The sequence below is a fragment of the Coregonus lavaretus genome (genome assembly GCF_964263955.1).
Source record: "Coregonus lavaretus genome assembly, chromosome: 7".
In the NCBI taxonomy this organism is placed as follows: domain Eukaryota; kingdom Metazoa; phylum Chordata; class Actinopteri; order Salmoniformes; family Salmonidae; genus Coregonus; species Coregonus lavaretus.
Window position 1 is genome coordinate 20,887,815 of NC_139994.1, and position 20,676 is coordinate 20,908,490.

The following is a 20,676-nucleotide window of genomic DNA, read 5'->3' on the forward strand; positions in this document are numbered from 1 at the left end:
TCTGCTGCAATAGGAACATAGAGATGAGACAACGGCAGGAACTGTACGAGGCGGGGCTTCTGTCCTCTGCCCGCTACGGAACACACAACAACAACCTGGTGCCCGGCGATGGACGCAAGAAACCCAGGAAGTGGCTGGCACTAGAGTCATCAGAGAGACGCTGCCAGACCTGCCAACACCTCTGCTACCTGTCCATGGTGAGAGCTGTGCCACGGGGAATAGTGCTAGAGTTAGGGCTGGGGCTGGGTTACGGAGACTAATGCTAAGATTAGTTGGGGTTAGGACTAGCGCTGGTGCTGGGCAAGGGTGAGGATGAATGTAGTTAACCACTCCATCTAAAGATGCATTTAGTTAACCACTCCATGTATAGATGCATTTAGTTAACCACTCCATGAAAATATGTGTTGTGTTGTTTATCCCAGGTGGTCCAGGAGAATGAGAATGTGGTCTTCTGTCTGGAGTGTGCTCTGAGATACGTGCAGAATCACAAGTCCTGCAGAGGCCTCAAGATGATGTATCGTTATGATGAGGTAAGATGCCATCCCAGCAAACCGGGAACATTCCCAGGACATAAACTAACATTCCCATTAAGGGCGCTATTCAATCTATCACTGAAGCGTTACAGATTGCTCGATAGACATGTAAAGCTAATTTTCCGATTGAGCGTTTACTGTGAATGCAGTCTTCACTACCTTGGGAACATTGCCTTTACATTTAAATTGGGCTTTAACACTGAACTTCTGCGATATGGATTGAATAGAGCCCTAAGCTAGTTAGGGTTTTATCTAACATTAGGATGATAACATCCAAAAAACCTTAAAATAATGTTTTTGATAACAAATATATATATACCGGTATATATATATATATATTTTTTTTTATATATGTTTTAAATAAAATATCCTTGGAATGTTTTCCTAACATTCACTAAAATGTTGTGCACAACATCTGTAACAACCACTGCAGGACATTCCCCTAAGGTTCTTATTATGTTTCCAGGTAATATAATAGCTAAATGTGTTCTTGGAAGGTTCTTGCAATCAAACATTGTATAATCATCAGCACAACTGGACAGTTTTTGTGTTATTAGAACTTTTGGGGCAACCTAATGAATGTTCTGGGAACGTTCACAGAACTGATTTTGGTTTGCTGGGATGGCCCGCTCTTATCTGAGTAGAATTGATCAGAACCTTCAACAGTGGAGTGACGTAACATGCAATGTTTGGATAAATATGAGATTTGTTCATTATAACGCATATGTTCTCGCTCTGATTCCTCCCTTCCCTGACTGTGCCCCCTGTGCCTTCACCTCATTGCAGGAGCAGATCAACAGCTTGGTGAAGCAGGTGTGTGGCAAGGCCCTGGAGAAGACAACTGAGAAATATAATGGTGCGAGCCCCTTCAAACCACCACCCAAACGCGGGCCCCGGAAGAGAGCCACTGTGGAAGTGTCCCTGTCACGCCTCTCCTCCTCCCACCTGTCTCCCGCAGCCGTCTCATGAGGACGTTAACATCCCCCACTGCCCCTCCATCTTAGTTTGGCAAATCACTGTTGCCCTTTTTAAAGAAAGAAAAAATATGTTTTGCTTTTAATGCCCCAAATCTCCCCCACCTATGCCCTTTACTATGACAAACTACTCCCCCCTTAGTATGGCAAACTTGTGAAAGCAAACTGTATTTTTTTGCACTAGCACGGGAAAAAAACTATTTTCAGTTTCTTTTTTTTTTGTTGGGGGGGTGGGGTTAGGTGATGTCGTCCTTAGCATTAAATGAAAAGTTCACAGGTAAATGTTGTGCCCCTTGCACACCCCCCCCCCCTCTACACTTTTTGAGGAGAGGGTCAGATTGGTCTTCCCCACCCACACTCCAGTCACACCCATCACCACCTGTCACTCAACCGTGAACAAAGGGACGAACGGAGAAGATGCTCCTTTTTTCGTTTTATTGAAATGACACAAGTAGAACCCAAAGTTTGCTCTCATCAGTTTTTGAAGATGAGTTGTTTTTATTCTCCTATTTTACCTGCAGCAGCTCCTGTTGTTCAGAGCCTGTTGCTCCCTAACCCACACCAGGTAAAACTTGAAAGGCAGATGTGTTTTGGCTGGCTTGTTTTATTTTGTATTTTAGCTTTGATTTTAGTCTTCTGTGTTTATTTTGTTGTTGTTATTTTCCTTGGTGGCTGTGGAACTAGCAGTGCCATGGCTGTATGTCAGAAACACAGACCTATGTGCCGTGGCTGTATGTCAGAAATACAGACCTAGGTGCCGCTGGTCTCTGTCCCCGTAGTAGGAGGGAGGCCTCCTTTGCTAGCGAGTGAAAACTGTGCCTGATACTAAGCAAGGAGATCCATTGTTTTTGGTGCTGTTGGTTATTATTACTGTATAACAATACAAAAGAAAGGTGGGGTGCTGGCTAACTGCTAGCCTCCTCTCCCACAGGGCGGTAGCCTCTAGACTGTCCTCTCCCACAGGGATGGGGTTCTAGGTTTTCATGTCCCACAGGGTTAGGTTAGGGTTCTAGGCTCTCCTCTCCCACAGGGTTATGGTTCTAGGCTCTCTTCTCCGACAGGGTTAGGGTTCTAGGCTCTCCTCTTCTAGATGTGCAATCATGTTAACATTCCATTCTTCCAGTCCTATCGTCTCAGCTGTACCAGTAAACATTAATTATTTTATTATTATTTTATATTTTGATTGTGTATTTGTTCTGATGTGCGAGTAGAACCACTAGTCAAAGGGTGTAAAATGTGAAATAATGAAATCAACTTCTTTTTTTTGCTTTTGCATTTTCCCTTTTTCAGATATATTATGAATGATTTTAGGAGAAAGTCCAACACAAAAACATAAACTTTTGTACATAATCCTGTAAATGTCTTTAAATACTTGAGCCTTTTCTGGGGTGAAGGAATGATACATCTAAAGGTATTAGAGGAAGCAAGTGAGGAAGTGCTTGATGAAGAAAAAGCCTTACGTTTCAGTTTCTTCATGTGTGTGAGTTTGACGCTTACAGGGTTGCTCTGGTTACGTGTATACATTTAAGTGCTGCTTACATCAGTGAGAAAGATATGGAGTAGCAATGGCCCCCAGTTGTTTTGTAAGTTTTTTTTTTTTTAGCTTTACTTTTTTAAAGAAAAGGGAAAATATGTTCACAAAAAATGTGTTTTACATTTTCATTACTGAAAATTCAACGATGTAGTAGCTCCTCATGTTGCACTGAGCTTGCCAGTGGTGGCTGACAAGGTGATCTTATTATCCAGTTTGTTGGTTGTTGTCCTTTACAGAAGACTGAACTGTTTTAGGAGTATTTAATGAAAACCAAGTCGGGTGTTTTCAACAGAAAGTGGTTGTCAAGTTTTTATGGCCTTACAATGTATTTTATTCTGATTTTTTTTTTTGGTTGCATTTTCTTTTTCTACAGTATAAACTATTGCTCACGGTCTGGCAAGTTAATTTATTAGCGCCTCGTCTCCAGCTTTCCTTTCACTTGGAAAGATTATGTTGGTTATATTGCCAGTTTTTTACTTTTGCAGTTTGTACTAAAGGTTTAATAAAAATGTACAGACAATTCACTGTCTTTTCTTTTGAACCTGTGTGAGTGTCTGCCTGTGTTGTTCTGAAGATGTCATGTTACGAAACTCACTAGCCATTCTACAAATAAGTATACTCTCCATGTCAAGGGGTCCAAGCCTAACTAACTGGTCCATAACCTGATATAAATACAGTTGAAGTCGGAAGTTTACATACACTTGGGTTGGGGTCATTAAAACTCGTTTTTCAACCACTCCATACATTTCTTGTTAACAAACTATAGTTTTGGCAAGTTGGTTAGGACATCTACTTTGTGCATGACACAAGTAATTTTTTCCAACAATTGTTTACAGACAGATTATTTCACTTATAATTCACTATCACAATTCCAGTGGGTCAGAAGTTTACATACACTAAGTTGACTGTGCCTTTAAGCAGCTTGGAAAATTCCAGAAAATGTAATGGCTTTACAAGCTTCTGATAGGCTAATTGACATAATTTGAGTCAATTGGAGGTGTACCTGTGGATGTATTTCAAGGCCTACCTTCAAACTCAGTGCCAATTGCTTGACATCATGGTAAAATCAAAATAAATCAGCCAAGACCTCAGGAAAAAAATTGTAGACCTCCACAAGTGTGGTTCATCCTTGGGAGCATATTCCAAACGCCTGAAGGTACCACGTTCGTCTGTACAAACAATAGTACGCAAGTATGAACACCATGGGACCACGCAGCCTTCATACAGCTCAGGAAGGAGACGCGTTCTGTCTCCTAGAGATTAACGTACTTTGGTGCGGAAAGTGTCAATCAATCCCAGAACAACAGCAAAGGACCTTGTGAAGATGCTGGAGGAAACCGGTACAAAAGTATCTACAATTGTGGTCAAAAGTTTTGAGAATGACATTGGTCGTATTGGTCTCCACAAAGTTTGCTGCCTCAGTGTTGATGATGGTAATTTGCATATACTCCAGAATGTCATGAAGAGTGATCAGATGAATTGCAAAGTCTCTCTTTGCCATGAAAATGAACTTAATCCCCAAAAAACATTTCCACTGCATTTCAGCCCTGCCCCAAAAGGACCAGCTGCCATCATGTCAGTGATTGTCTCATTAACACAGGTGAGAGTGTTGACGAGGACAAGGCTGGAGATCACTCTGTCATGCTGATTGAGTCAGAATAACAGACTGGAAGCTTTAAAAGGAGGGTGGTGCTTGAAATCATTGTTCTTCCTCTGTCAACCATGGTTACCTGCAAGGAAACACGTGCCGTCATCATTGCTTTGCACAAAAAGGGCTTCACAGGAAAGGATATTGCTGCTAGTAAGATTGCACCTAAATCAACCATTTATCGGATGATCAAGAACTTCAAGGAGAGAGGTTCAATTGTTGTGAAGTAGGCGTCAGGGAGCCCAAGAAAGTCCAGCAAGCGCCAGCACCGTCTCCTAAAGTTGACTCAGCTGCAGGATCGGGGCACCACCAGTGCAGAGCTTGCTCAGGAATGGCAGCAGGCAGGTGTGAGTGCATCTGCACGCACAGTGAGGCAAATACTTTTGGAGGATGGCCTGGTGTCAAGAAGGGCAGCAAAGAAGCCACTTCTCTCCAGGAAAAACATCAGGGACAGACTGATATTCTGCAAAAGATACAGGGATTGGACTGCTTAGGACTGGGGTAGAGTCATTTTCTCTGATGAATCCCCTTTCCGATTGTTTGGGCCATCCGGAAAACACCTTGTCCGGAGAAGACAAGGTGAGCGCTACCATCAGTCCTGTGTCATGCCAACAGTAAAGCATCCTGAGACCATTCATGTGTTGAGTTGCTTCTCAGCCAAGGGAGTGGGCTCACTCACAATTTTGCCTAAGAACACAGCCATGAATAAAGAATGGTACCAACACATCCTCCGAGAGCAACTTCTACCAACCATCCAAGAACAGTTTGGTGACGAGCAATGCCTTTTCCAGCATGATGGAGCACCTTGCCATAAGTCAAAAGTGATAACTAAGTGGCTCGGTGAACAAAACATCGACATTTTGGGTCCATGGCCAGTAAACTCCCCAGACCTTAATCCCATTGAGAACTTGTGGTCGATCCTCAAGAGGCAGGTGGACAAACAAAAACCCACAACTTCTGACAAACTCCAAGCATTGATTATGCAAGAATGGGCTGCCATCAGTCAGGATGTGGGCCAGAAATTAATTGACAGCATGCCAGGGCGGATTGCAGAGGTCTTGAAAAAGAAGGGTCAACACTGCAAATATTGACTCTTTGCATAAACTGAATGTCATTGTCAATGAAAGCCTTTGACACTTATGGAATACTTACTCTGAATTATACTTCAGTGTACCATAGTAACTACTGACATAAAGATCTAAGAACACTGAAGCAGCAAACTTTGTGGAGACCAATACCTGTGTCATTCTCAAAACTTTTGACCACGACTGTATATCCACAGTAAAACGAGTCCTATATCGACATAACCTGAAAGGCCGCTCAGCAAGGAGAAGCTACTGCTCCAAAACCGCCATAAAAAGCCAGGCTATGGTTTGCAACTGCACATGGTGCACATACTTTTTGGAGAAATGTCCTCTGGTGTGATGAAACAAAAATAGAACTGTTTGACCATAATGACCATCATTATGTTTGGAGGAAAAAGGGGGTACTTGCAAGCCGAAGATCACCATCCCAATCATGAAGCACGGGGGTGCCAGCATCATGCTGTGGGGGTGCTTTGCTGCAGAAGGGACTGGTGCACTTCACATAATAGATGGCATCATGAGGAAGGTAAATTATGTGGATATATTGAAGCAACATCTCAAGATATCAGTCAGGAAGTTAAAGCTTGGTCGCAAATGAGTCTTCCAAATGAACAATGACCCCAAGCATACTTCCAAAGTTGTGGCAAAATGGCTTAAGGACAACAAAGTCAAGGTATTGGAGTGGCCATCACAAAGCCCTGACCTCAAGCCTATATGAAATTTGTGGGCAGAACTGAAAAAGTGTGTGCGAGCAAGGAGGCCTACAAACCTGACTCAGTTACACCAGCTCTGTCAGGAGGAATGGGCCAAAATTCACCTAACTTATTGTGGGAAGCTTGTGGAAGGCTACCTGAAACGTTTGACCCAAGTTAAACAATTTAAAGGCAATGCTACCAAATACTAATTGAGTGTACAGTGGGGGAAAAAAGTATTTAGTCAGCCACCAATTGTGCAAGTTCTCCCACTTAAAAAGATGAGAGAGGCCTGTAATTTTCATCATAGGTACACGTCAACTATGACAGACAAAATGAGAAGAAAAAAATCCAGAAAATCACATTGTAGGATTTTTAATGAATTTATTTGCAAATTATGGTGGAAAATAAGTATTTGGTCACCTACAAACAAGCAAGATTTCTGGCTCTCACAGACCTGTAACTTCTTCTTTAAGAGGCTCCTCTGTCCTCCACTCGTTACCTGTATTAATGGCACCTGTTTGAACTTGTTATCAGTATAAAAGACACCTGTCCACAACCTCAAACAGTCACACTCCAAACTCCACTATGGCCAAGACCAAAGAGCTGTCAAAGGACACCAGAAACAAAATTGTAGACCTGCACCAGGCTGGGAAGACTGAATCTGCAATAGGTAAGCAGCTTGGTTTGAAGAAATCAACTGTGGGAGCAATTATTAGGAAATGGAAGACATACAAGACCACTGATAATCTCCCTCGATCTGGGGCTCCACGCAAGATCTCACCCCGTGGGGTCAAAATGATCACAAGAACGGTGAGCAAAAATCCCAGAACCACACGGGGGGACCTAGTGAATGACCTGCAGAGAGCTGGGACCAAAGTAAAAAAGCCTACCATCAGTAACACACTACACTGCCAGGGACTCAAATCCTGCAGTGCCAGACGTGTCCCCCTGCTTAAGACAGTACATGTCCAGGCCCGTCTGAAGTTTGCTAGAGTGCATTTGGATGATCCAGAAGAGGATTGGGAGAATGTCATATGGTCAGATGAAACCAAAATATAACTTTTTGGTAAAAACTCAACTCGTCGTATTTGGAGGACAAAGAATGCTGAGTTGCATCCAAAGAACACCATACCTACTGTGAAGCATGGGGTGGAAACATCATGCTTTGGGGCTGTTTTTCTGCAAAGGGACCAGGACGACTGATCCGTGTAAAGGAAAGAATGAATGGGGCCATGTATCGTGAGATTTTGAGTGAAAACCTCCTTCCATCAGCAAGGGCATTGAAGATGAAACGTGGCTGGGTCTTTCAGCATGACAATGATCCCAAACACACCGCCTGGGCAACGAAGGAGTGGCTTCGTAAGAAGCATTTCAAGGTCCTGGAGTGGCCTAGCCAGTCTCCAGATCTCAACCCCATAGAAAATCTTTGGAGGGAGTTGAAAGTCCGTGTTGCCCAGCGACAGCCCCAAAACATCACTGCTCTAGAGGAGATCTGCATGGAGGAATGGGCCAAAATACCAGCAACAGTGTGTGAAATTCTTGTGAAGACTTACAGAAAACATTTGACCTGTGTCATTGCCAACAAAGGGTATATAACAAAGTATTGAGAAACTTTTGTTATTGACCAAATACTTATTTTCCACCATAATTTGCAAATAAATTCATAAAAAATCCTACAATGTGATTTTCTGGAAAACATTTTCTCATTTTGTCTGTCATAGTTGACGTGTACCTATGATGAAAATTACAGGCCTCTCTCATCTTTTTAAGTGGGAGAACTTGCACAATTGGTGGCTGACTAAATACTTTTTTCCCCCACTGTATATAAACTTCTGACCCACTTGGAATGTGATGAATGAAATAAAAGCTGAAATAAATCATTCTCTCTACTATTATTCTGACATTTCACATTCTTAAAATAAAGTGGTGATCCTAACTGACCTAAGACAGGGAATATTTACTAGGATTAAATGTCAGGAATTGTGAAAAACTGAGTTTAAATGTATTTGGCTAAGGTGTATGTAAACTTCCAACTTCAACTTTATGTGCGTTCAGCATGAAACTAAAGAGTAAGCAGACCGATGTCTGTAATGTACCTGCATACTTACCAGGGTCCAGGGGGAGTTCTGTCCGCACTCTAGTCGGCCAGCCCAACCAGGTCATTGAAGTTGAAATGGTGACAAATAATATAGAAAAAGGGAAAATCTAAAAGACATTCCATAACAAAAAGATATCAAACCAACGCTGTAAGACCCCACCAGACCGAGAGGCTACTTAGTCCACCTCTCACTCTGCAATAACCTGCCAATCTGTGAGCTATTACTCCATTAGCAGGCCTTGCTGGAACTTCAAGCAGCTGTATGAAATATGATTGTATATAATCATGTTATACACACTGTACAAAACATTATGAACACCTGCTCTTTCCATGACAGACTGACCAAGTGAATGCAGGTGAAAGCTATAATCCCTATTGATGTAAATTGTTTAATCCATGGGCCAGCATCCCTATGGAATGCTTTCAACACCTTGTGGAGTCCATGCCCCAAGGAATTTAGGCTTTTTTAGGGGGGGTGTATGAGAAATGACATACTGGGCATACTGGGGGTGAAATGTTTATTACCAAGTCAAGAGAGTTTGGGGGAATACTACTGTAACCACACAATGTCAACATGACAAAAAAGGATGAAAATACAGTAAACATAAATTATGCTTCTCTTCCTCCATGCATCCAGTGCATAGCATCTATTCCTCTCAGACTCTCAGTTTTGGTCCGTTCAGTATCTTAGCTCCTACCCTCTCAGGGATTTGGTCCGTTCAGTGTCTTAGCTCCCATCCTCTCAGGGTTTTGGTCGGTTCCGTGTCTTAGCTCCCATCCTCTCAGGGTGTAGATGCGTTCCGTGTCTTAGCTCCTACCCTGGCCCTTATGTGGCCTGTGAGCTGCTGTCCTCAAAGTGTTTAAGTGTCTTGCTTCTGGGTGGGGTTGGTGGCCTCTCTGCTAGGACGGTGTTGGGGGGAACCTCTGCCTCATATGATTGCACCCCAACAGGACAGTGGCTGCTGCCCTCCCTGCCCCCTTCATCCTCTTCATCATCCTCCCCAGCCTCGGTGTCCTGGCTGTCAGTGCAGGTGGAGGAGAGGGAGGACAGCTTGTTTCTTAGCTCAGCCTGGGTGGGAACCTGCAGGGTGATCTCTGTGGTTAACGACTCCACATCTGGATCTGAGAGAAAAACGGAGGAGGCACGTTTTGTGCAGTGCCCGTGAATCAATCAAAGTATGAAGTTCATGTTTGCTGTGCATGTCTGGGGGGGGTAGATCAGCTTTAATATTGCAGATAGATTGTGGCTTCCGTCAATGTAATTGTCTGCATCATTTCCAATCCCCTATATATATTTTTTGTAAATACATATATAAAATATATATATATATTTGTTATATATTTTCCTTTATTATTTTCCGCTAACCTTACCAGCACTCCCCTAATTGGAGTAAACTAATGGACAACAACACTTAGGGTTCTACTTCCAGCTTATACATAGTATATACATTTTACGGACACAGTATATTTTACAATAGTTATCGTTTGTTTGTTTTTAGTCCCATCCTTCAGCTACCCTCAACCCCTCCCGTCTATCTCTGAAGACCATCCAGTTTTGATTTCTATTTGCCATATATTTTTCAACTGTGCTGTTTCACAAAAGTTCTGAACCTATATACATTTTACGAACACAGTACATTTTACATTAGTTATCTTGCTATTTTTAGTCCCACCCTCCAGCTCCACTCAACCCCTCCCATCTATCTCTGAAAACCATCCAGTTTTGACTTCTATTTGCCAAATATTTTCAACTGTGCTGTGATGTTTCACAAAAGTTCTGAACCTTTCTATTCTCATAGTTTCTACAGATTGTAAATTAAAGATAAACATTTTTGCTAAAAGTATTATTATATTATTGATCGATTGACTCTGAATTTTTTAATCACCCAGCAGTGCTATTTGCAGAGTTAGCTCCAGGTAAATGTTGCAATTCTTCAGCCATTCCTGAACCTGCGACCAAAAACAAGCTACAGTTGAAGTCGGAAGTTTACATACATTTAGGTTGGGGTCATTAAAACTCGTTTTTCAACCACTCCACAAATGTCTTGTTAACAAACTATAGTTTTGGCAAGTCGGTTAGGACATCTACTTTGTGCATGACACAAGTAATTTTTACAACAATTGTTTACAGACAGATTATTTCACTTATAATTCACTGTATCACAATTCCAGTGGGTCAGAAGTTTAAATACACTAAGTTGACTGTGCCTTTAAACAGCTTGGAAAATAACAGAAAATGATGTCATGGCTTTAGAAGCTTCTGATAGGCTAATTGACATCATTTGAGTCAATTGGAGGTGTACTTGTGGATGTATTTCAAGGCCTACCTTCAAACTCAGTGCCTCTTTGCTTGACATCATGGTAAAATCAAAAGAAATCAGCCAAGACCTCAGAAAAAAAATTGTAGACCTCCACAAGTCTGGTTCAACCTTGGGAGCAATTTCCAAACGCCTGAAGGTACCACGTTCATCTGTACAAACTATAGTACGCGAGTATAAACACCATGGGACCACGCAGCCGTCATACCGCTCAGGAAGGAGACGCGTTCTGTCTCCTAGAGATGAACGTACTTTGGTGCGAAAAGTGCAAATAAATCCTAGAACAACAGCAAAGGACCTTGTGAAGATTCTGGAGGAAACAGGTACAAAAGTATCTATATCCGCAGTAAAACTAGTCATATATTGACATAACCTGAAAGGCCGCTCAGCAAGGAAGAAGCCACTGCTCCAACACTGCCATAAAAAAGCCAGACTACGTTTTGCAACTGCACATGGGGACAAAGATTGTACTTTTTGGAGAAATGTCCTCTGGCCTGATGAAACAAAAATAGAACTGTTTGGCCATAATGACCATTGTTATGTTTGGAGGAAAAAGGGGGGTCTTGCAAGCCGAAGAACACCATCTCAACCGTGAAGCACTGGGGTGGCAGCATCATGCTGTGGGGGTGCTTTGCTGCAGGAGGGACTGGTGCACTTCACAAAATAGATGGCATCATGAGGAAGGAAAATTATGTGGATATATTGAAGCAACATCTCAAGACATCAGTCAGGAAGTTAAAGCTTGGTCCCAAATGGGTCTTCCAAATGGACAATGACCCCAAGCATACTTCCAAAGTTGTGGAAAAATGGCTTAAGGACAACAATGTCAAGGTATTGGAGTGGCCATCACAATACCCTGACCTCAATCCTATAGACAATTTGTGGGCAGAACTGAAAAAGTGTGTGCGAGCAAGGAGGCCTACAAACCTGACTCAGTTACACCAGCTCTGTCTGGAGGAATGGGCCAAAATTCACCTAACTTATTGTGGGAAGCTTGTGGAAGGCTACCCGAAATGTTTGACCCAAGTTAAACAATTTAAAGGCAATGCTACCAAATACTAATTGAGTGTATGTAAACTTCTGACCCACTGGGAATGTGATGAAAGAAATAAAAGCTGAAATAGATCATTCTCTCTACTATTATTCTGACATTTCACATTCTTAAAATAAAGTGGTAAACCTAACTGACCTAAGACAGGACATTTTTACTAGGATTAAATGTCAGGAATTGTGAAAAACTGGGTTTAAATGTATTTGGCTAAGGTGCATGTAAACTTCCGACTTCAACTGTACATATGGACAGTACCAAAACAAATGATCTAATGATTCTGTCTCTTCGCAGCCAAATCTGCAGAGCTGGGATGGTTGTATCCCCCATATACAGTGGGGAGAACAAGTATTTGATACACTGCCGATTTTGCAGGTTTTCCTACTTACAAAGCATGTAGAGGTCTGTAATTTCTATCATAGGTACACTTCAACTGTGAGAGACGGAATCTAAAACAAAAATCCAGAAAATCACATTGTATGATTTTTAAGTAATTAATTTGCATTTTATTGCATGACATAAGTATTTGATCACCTACCAACCAGTAAGAATTCCGGCTCCCACAGACCTGTTCGTTTTTCTTTAAGCCCTCCTGTTCTCCACTCAGTACCTGTATTAACTGCACCTGTTTGAACTCGTTACCTGTATAAAAGACACCTGTCCACACACTGAATCAAACAGACTCCAACCTCTCCACAATGGCCAAGACCAGAGAGCTGTGTAAGGACATCAGGGATAACATTGTAGACCTGCACAAGGCTGGGATGGGCTACAGGACAATAGGCAAGCAGCTTGGTGAGAAGGCAACAACTGTTGGCGCAATTATTAGAAAATGGAAGAAGTTCAAGATGACGGTCAATCACCCTCGGTCTGGGGCTCCATGCAAGATCTCACCTCGTGGGGCATCAATGATCACGAGGAAGGTGAGGGATCAGCCCAGAACTACACGGCAGGACCTGGTCAATGACCTGAAGAGAGCTGGGACCACAGTCTCAAAGAAAACCATTAGTAACTACGCCATCATAGATTAAAATCCTGCAGCGCACGCAAGGTCCCCCTGCTCAAGCCAGCGCATGTCCAGGCCCGTCTGAAGTTTGCCAATGACCATCTGGATGATCCAGAGGAGGAATGGGAGAAGGTCATGTGGTCTGATGAGACAAAAATAGAGCTTTTTGGTCTAAACTCCACTCGCCGTGTTTGGAGGAAGAAGAAGGATGAGTACAACCCCAAGAACACCATCCCAACCGTGAAGCATGGAGGTGGAAACATCATTCTTTGGGGATGCTTTTCTGCAAAGGGGACAGGACGACTGCACCGTATTGAGGGGAGGATGGATGGGGCCATGTATCGCGAGATCTTGGCCAACAACCTCCTTCCCTCAGTAAGAGCATTGAAGATGGGTCGTGGCTGGGTCTTCCAGCATGACAACGACCCGAAACACACAGCCAGGGCAACTAAGGAGTGGCTCCGTAAGAAGCATCTCAAGGTCCTGGAGTGGCCTAGCCAGTCTCCAGACCTGAACCCAATAGAAAATCTTTGGAGGGAGCTGGAAGTCCGTATTGCCCAGCGACAGCCCCGAAACCTGAAGGATCTGGAGAAGGTCTGTATGGAAGAGTGGGCCAAAATCCCTGCTGCAGTGTGTGCAAACCTGGTCAAGACCTACAGGAAATGTATGATCTCTGTAATTGCAAACAAAGGTTTCTGTACCAAATATTAAGTTCTGCTTTTCTGATGTATCAAATACTTATGTCATGCAATAAAATGCAAATGAATTACTTAAAAATCATACAATGTGATTTTCTGGATTTTTGTTTTAGATTCCGTCTCTCACGGTTGAAGTGTACCTATGATAAAAAATTACAGACCTCTATATGCTTTGTAAGTAGGAAAACCTGCAAAATCGGCAGTGTATCAAATACTTGTTCTCCCCACTGTATATATAACATTCTATTGGTTGCAAGAATTTTGTATAATAATTTAAATGGAAAAACTAAGTTTTGAATCTAGCGTTGTTTTGTGTATCAGTTCATAAACCATGTGACATGGAATCGGTACATCGAAAATATTTTCCCATCTATTTTGCAGTCTATATGGCACAGCTGTCAATTGTTTGGTCTTTAAATTAAACTGGTATAATTCTTTATTTATCATAAATTTCTTTAACCAATTTTGGTCTTTAATGCAGGGCTGACAGACAACTCCCCCCTTCCACTTGCCTTTTCCCTTTTTGCGCTAATGCTGCAATTAGTTGGTTGGAATTTTGAGTAGAGCAGACATTTCCATATATTTTTGTTATCTGCATGTGTGACAACTCCACCAGTCCTATTTATATCATTTACAAAGATTATACTGTTTCTCAAATCAATTAGTATATTTGAGTTTAACCATAATATTTGTTGTAATATTTGTTCTGTCTTTTCTGGTGGATTAAACTGAAATTGTAACCAACTTTCTATGGCTTGTTTTAAAATTTTCATTTTTAAATAACCAAATGTGAGAGGTTGTAATCCGAATAAAGGGAAAAAGGCTATTCTTGAACATGGGGTGAGACATTTTTACTAATCTGCTAGATAACCAGTTTGGATTTAAGTGTAACTTTTGTATGACTGAAGCCTTTAGTGAGAAGTCTAATGCTTTAATATTTAATAATTTCTGCTCTCCGAATTCATATTCATTATATAAATAGGCCTGTTTAATTTTGTCTGGCTTGCCGTTCCAAATAAAATGGAATCTTTTTTGCTCATATAATTAAAAAAACAAGTCGCTAGGTGTAGGCAAGGCAATATGCAAATAGGTCAACTGGGATATGACAAAAGAGTTAATCAGGGTGATTTTCTCACAAATAGACAGGTATTTTACTTTCCATGGTAGCAAGATCTTATCTATTTTTGCTAACATTCTATTAAAAATGTATTGTAGTGAGATAATTTATTTCTTTCGGGATGTAAATACAGAGTATGTCCACTTCACCATCAGACTATTTTATTGGTAAACTGCACAGTAATGTGAAAGTGTTCTTTTTTAGTGATCCAATACTTAATATAGTACACTTTGGTTGTAATCGAGAGAGGTTAGAAATATTATCTCGATTTTCTATGAGCCTGTGGAGGGATCCAGATTGTGGATTTAAAAGAAAACATGAATCATCAGCGTACAATGACAACTTTGTTTTTAAGCCCTGGATTTCTAGGTCCTTGATATTATTGTTTGATCTGATTTTAATAACTAACATTTCGATGGCCATAATAAATAGATATGCCGATAGTGGACAGGTTTATTTTACTCCTCTTGACAGCTTACTACTTTCTGAGAAGTAGCCATTATTTACTATTTCACACCTAGGATTACTATACATAACTTTAACCCATTGTATAAGAGATTCTCCAAAATTTATATATTCCAGGCATTTATATATATATTCCAGTCATACTTTATCAAAAGCCGTTTCAAAGTCAGCTATGAATACTAGGCCTGGTTTCCCAGATTTTTCATAGTGTTCTATTGTTTCCAGTACTTGTCGTATACAGTATTATCTCCAATGTATCGTCTATGTAAAAAAACCTGTCTGATTAGAATGAATAATATCTGACAATACTTTTTTAATTCTATGTACTATGCATTTTGCTCAAATGTATGCATCACAACACTGAAGTGTAAGGAGCCTACACATTTTTTTATGGACTGGATCTTTATATTTACCACTTGGGTCCTGTTTCAGTAATAATGAAATCAGACCTTCATGTTGAGTATCTGATAATCTACCATTTTTATAGGAGTTGTTAAAATATGCTAATAATGGTCCTCTGAGTACATCAAAAAAGGTTTAGTATACCTCAACTGGTATGCCATCCAGCCCTGGAGTTTTCCTGGACTTAAAGGCTTTAATTGCATTAAGAGTTCCTCCTCTGTAATTTGGCATTTACATGAGTCTTTCTGTACAGCTGTTTATTTTACATTATTAATAAAATAAAATCCTTACAATTACGTTCGGTTAGTGGAGATGGAGAAGACTGAAACAAAAACATATGCTTAAGGTACTTTGCTTCCTCTTTCAAAATATTGTTTGGTGAATCATGGGTTACTCTGTTATTTGAAACAAGTTTCACAAAATTATTTTTGGTAGCATTTCTATGTTGAAGATTAAAAAAGAATTTGGTGCATTTTTCCCCATTTTCCATCCAGTTCGCTTTATTTTTATAATATGTTACAGTTGATCTTTCTTGAATAAGTTCCTCCATTTCTTTTTGTTTTTATTCTAACGTATTCTGTGCCTCTATTTTACAGTTTTTATTGCTATATATCTAGAAATTCTGTAAGAGTAATGTATATCCCAATTATTTGATAGTCCAACTGTGCATGTGTGTCTGTGTGTCTGGGTCTGTGTGTCATACCCAGCATGGGCGAGGCAGCGTTGTTGTCCTCTCCCCCAGAGTGGAGGAAGACGTCAAGGCTGTCATGGTCGGAGATGTCCATCAGATCCATCTGCTCCAGCATGTCCACGTTCACCTCCATGGACGAAAAGCTTCCTATTGGCCCTGAGAAGCAAGACACAGGCGTTAGTCACCAATGCATATAAAACGTCATCACCCAGAATGCAACGGCAAGGGGCTGAGTCCAGAAAGAGCCTTTTTATGTTTTAAAACACACTAAGGAAGAAATCATATTGGCAAAACCATCTAACTACTCTTGGCAAAAAAATTGTAATCTTGGAATTAACAACAAAATCTTGCATGCTACCTAATTGACTCTATTATTCTGGGGGTGGAAGTGGCTAAATTTGAATGAGCAGAAACCGCAGATTCAGCGCCATCTCACCACAAAACCCCTAAACCTGTTTCATCAAAAGAACTGAGATTCATCTGAATAAATTTTTTCATCTATCCTGACTGACTTGCCATAAGCCCTGAAATTTCTAGGTTGATGCCTGCAGGGTTCCATCCTGTCTAAATTGATTCCAGGCTGGTGTCTAGGGTTCTATCCTGTCTGAAATGATTCCAGGCTGGTATCTGTATGGCCCTATCCTGTCTGAAATGATTCCAGGCTGGTATCTGTATGGCCCTATCCTGTCTGAAATGATTCCAGGATGGTATCTGTATGGCCCTATCCTGTCTGAAATGATTCCAGGCTGGTATCTGTATGGCCCTATCCTGTCTGAAATGATTCCAGGCTGGTATCTGTATGGCCCTATCCGGTCTGAAATTATTCCAGGTTAGTGCCTGTATGGTTCTATCCTTTTTGAAATTATTCCAGGTTGGTGTTTGTAGGATTCTATCCTGGTTCTATACATGTCCTGGATTCATCACCTTGCAGGAACAGTATCTGTTTTAACACCGGTGTTATGATCACGTGGTGCATACGTCACAAACACACAGTACACTGTGAGGGATGATTGACAGCTGAGACGGCATACCTCAAGGAAAGGAGGAGAGGAGAGCAGGGCAGCAGGGTGGGGCAGAGTAAAGAGAGAGAGGGAACTGTTATTACCCAGCCACACCCACACACACATACAGTTGAAGTCGGAAGTTTACATACACTTAGGTTGGAGTCATTAAAACTCGTTTTTTCAACCACTCCACAAATTTCTTGTTAACAAACTATCGTTTTGGCAAGTCAGTTAGGACATCTACTTTGTGCATGGCACAAGTAATTCTTCCAACAATTGTTTACAGACAGATTATTTCACTTATAATTCGCTGTATCACAATTCCAGTGGGTCAGAAGTTTACATACACTAAGTTGACTGTGCCTTTAAACAGCTTGGAAAATAACAGAAAATGATGTCATGGCTTTAGAAGCTTCTGATAGGCTAACTGACATCATTTGAGTCAATTGGAGGTGTACTTGTGGATGTATTTCAAGGCCTACCTTCAAACTCAGTGCCTCTTTGCTTGACATCATGGGAAAATCAAAAGAAATCAGCCAAGACTTCAGCAAAAAAATTGTAGACCTCCACAAGTCTGGTTCATCCTTAGGAGCAATTTCCAAACGCCTGAAGGTACCACGTTCATCTGTACAAACAATAGTACGCAAGTATAAACACCATGGGACCACACAGCCGTCATACCGCTCAGGAAGGAGACGCATTCTGTCTCCTAGAGATTAACGTACTTTGGTGCGAAAAGTGCAAATCAATCCCAGAACAACAGCAAAGGACCTTGTGAAGATGCTGGAGGAAACAGGTACAAAAGTATCTATATCCACAGTAAAACAAGTCCTATATAGACATAACCTGAAAGGCCGCTCAGCAAGGAAGAAGCCACTGCTCCAAAACCACCATAAAAAAGCCAGACTACGGTTTGCAACTGCACATGGGGACAAAGATCGTACTTTTTGGAGAAATGTCCTCTGGTCTGATGAAACAAAAATAGAACTGTTTGACCTTAAAGACCATCGTTATGTTTGGAGGAAAAAGGGGATGCTTGCAAGCCGAAGAACACCATCCCAACCGTGAAGCACGGGGGTGGCAGCATCATGCTGTGGGGGTGCTTTGCTGCAAGAGGGACTGGTGCACTTCACAAAATAGATGGTATCATGAGGAAGGGAAATTATGTGGATATATTGAAGCAACATCTCAAGACATCAGTCAGGAAGTTAAAGCTTGGTCGCATATGGGACTTCCAAATGGACAATGACCCCAAGCATACTTCCAAAGTTGTGGCAAAATGGCTTAAGGACAACAAAGCCCTGACCTCAATCCTATAGAAAATGTTTGGGCAGAACTGAAAAAGTGTGTGTGAGCAAAGAGGCCTACAACCTGATTCAGTTACACCAGCTCTGTCTGGAGGAATGGGCCAAAATTCACCCAACTTTTTGTGGGAAGCTTGTGGAAGGCTACCCGAAACGTTTGACCCAAGATAAACAATTTAAAGGCAATGCTACCAAATACTAATTGAGTGTATGTAAACTTCTGACCCACTGGGAATGTGATGAATGAAATAAAAGCTGAAATAAATCATTCTCTCTACTATTATTCTGACATTTCACATTCTTAAAATAAAGTGGTGATCCTAACTGACCTAAGACAGGGCATTTTTACTAGGATTAAACGTCAGGAATTGTGAAAAACTGAGTTTAAATGTATTTGGCTAAGGTGTATGTAAACTTCCGACTTCAACTGTACACACAAATGGTGCTTTTCCAATGAGACTTACCCCCACACCAGTGGGTCGCCAGTGTTTTATGTTAATGTGAACTGTTATTGTGTTTCCATCAGCAGTGTGATACAAAGGACTTCTGGTAAGTAGAATCAACAACCTCTGCATCATTCAAATCTGTTGCTTTGTGAGAAGGTGCAGGTCCGCAGGTCCACTGGAGCCATGGCCCAGTGAGACACGGGTGCCGGGCACGCTTAGATAATAAAATAAAATAAAGTCTGAGCCTTTTGGGTAAAACACTGGTGTAAATCCTCATTGGAAATGCGCCAGTACACACACACACCCCATCTGTCACTGTGACCATACTTCTCCATTGAAGATGATAAGGTGTTAGGGTTAAGGTGGGGGCTCTCACCTCTCCTCTCAGTGATCTGCAGGTAGCCGGTGGACAGGTACTGATCCATGTCTTGCTGGAATGCCTCTTCAAATAACTTCTGCCTCTCCTTCAGCTTCACCTGGGCAGGCTCCACCTCCTTTGGCTTCACCTGGGGAGGATCCACCTCCTTTAACTTAACCTGGGCAGGCTCTGCCTCCTTCACCTGGGGTGGCACCTTCTCCGCTACATAGGGCCGAGATATTTAAATTTTTCATTTAAAGGTCCATTGCAGCCGTTTTTAAAAATCTCAATAGTAAATCATTTATGGGTTAAGTACCTTACTGTAATAGCTTCTTAGCAACAAGCAGTTTCTAAAGCAATTTTTTTGAAAACTAGCTGTTATTGGCAGAAAGGTTAGGAACTCTCTTTCTTATTGGTCTAGTCACCAGGCAGGCCAAAACTCCATCCCACCAAAACAGGCTGAAATTTCAGGCAGTCTTTTCAGCTCTTACACTAAAAGGGCATTATCATCATTTTCAAAATTTCACAGTATTATTCCAACCTCATAGTGTGGAAATATATATAAAACACAGGAAAATCACGTTTTTGACTGCACTGGGCATTTAACACTTAAACTCAAATTACAATGAATGGTTACTAGTGTAGATTACAGGTGTATGTACAGCATCTAGTGTTGATCTGTTACATGAAATAATTTGATACAGAATGCTTCGATGTCAGGCCTTTGGGTAGCAACTGACCATCTCTGTCTGTCTGTACGATGACAGAGCAGCAACTGACCATCTCTGTCTGGCTGATGACAGAGCAGTAACTGACCATCTCTGTCTGTCTGGGCGAAGATAGAGCAGCAACTGACCATCTCTGTCTGTCTGTACGATGACAGAGCAGCAACTGACCATCTCTGTCTGGCTGATGACAGAGCAGCAACTGACCATCTCTGTCTGTCTGTATGATGACAGAGAAGCAACTGACCATCTCTGTCTGGCTGATGACAGAGCAGTAACTGACCATCTCTATATGTCTGGGCGAAGACAGAGAAACAACTGACCGTCTCTATCTGTTTGGATGATGACAGAGCCTGGAGGTTTAAACGACACAGTGTCACTTCAGCTGAATGTTTCTCTCAGACAGGGAAAGACCGTTATATAAGACCGATCTAAGACACGAAAGGGAGAGCGAGAAAGGGAGAGAGAGAAAGGGAGAGAGAGACAGAGAAAGGGAGAGCGAGAAAGGGAGAGAGAGAAAGGGAGAG

The 20,676-nt window shown here is 41.5% G+C and overlaps 2 protein-coding genes across 2 annotated transcripts in view; one reads left to right on the forward strand and one right to left on the reverse strand.

Moving 5' to 3' along the window:
- Positions 1–3,582, forward strand: part of LOC311132426 (protein Jumonji-like) — a 90,875-nt gene extending 87,293 nt beyond the window's left edge. The window contains exons 15-17 of the mRNA XM_084165718.1: positions 14–197; positions 423–530; positions 1,320–3,582. Coding sequence (XP_084021844.1) covers positions 14–197; positions 423–530; positions 1,320–1,502 — 475 coding nt within the window. The 3' untranslated portion in view covers positions 1,503–3,582. The remainder of the gene's footprint in view (positions 1–13; positions 198–422; positions 531–1,319) is intronic.
- A 5,811-nt stretch (positions 3,583–9,393) lies between these two features.
- dtnbp1b (dystrobrevin binding protein 1b) lies at positions 9,394–20,435 on the reverse strand (the record flags this gene model as incomplete). Its single annotated transcript, XM_084165719.1, has 4 exons — positions 9,394–9,689; positions 16,325–16,468; positions 19,443–19,646; positions 20,357–20,435. 4 exons carry the CDS (start codon positions 20,433–20,435, stop codon positions 9,394–9,396), a joined length of 723 nt encoding a protein of 240 aa, XP_084021845.1.
- Between the last annotated feature and the right edge of the window lie 241 nt (positions 20,436–20,676).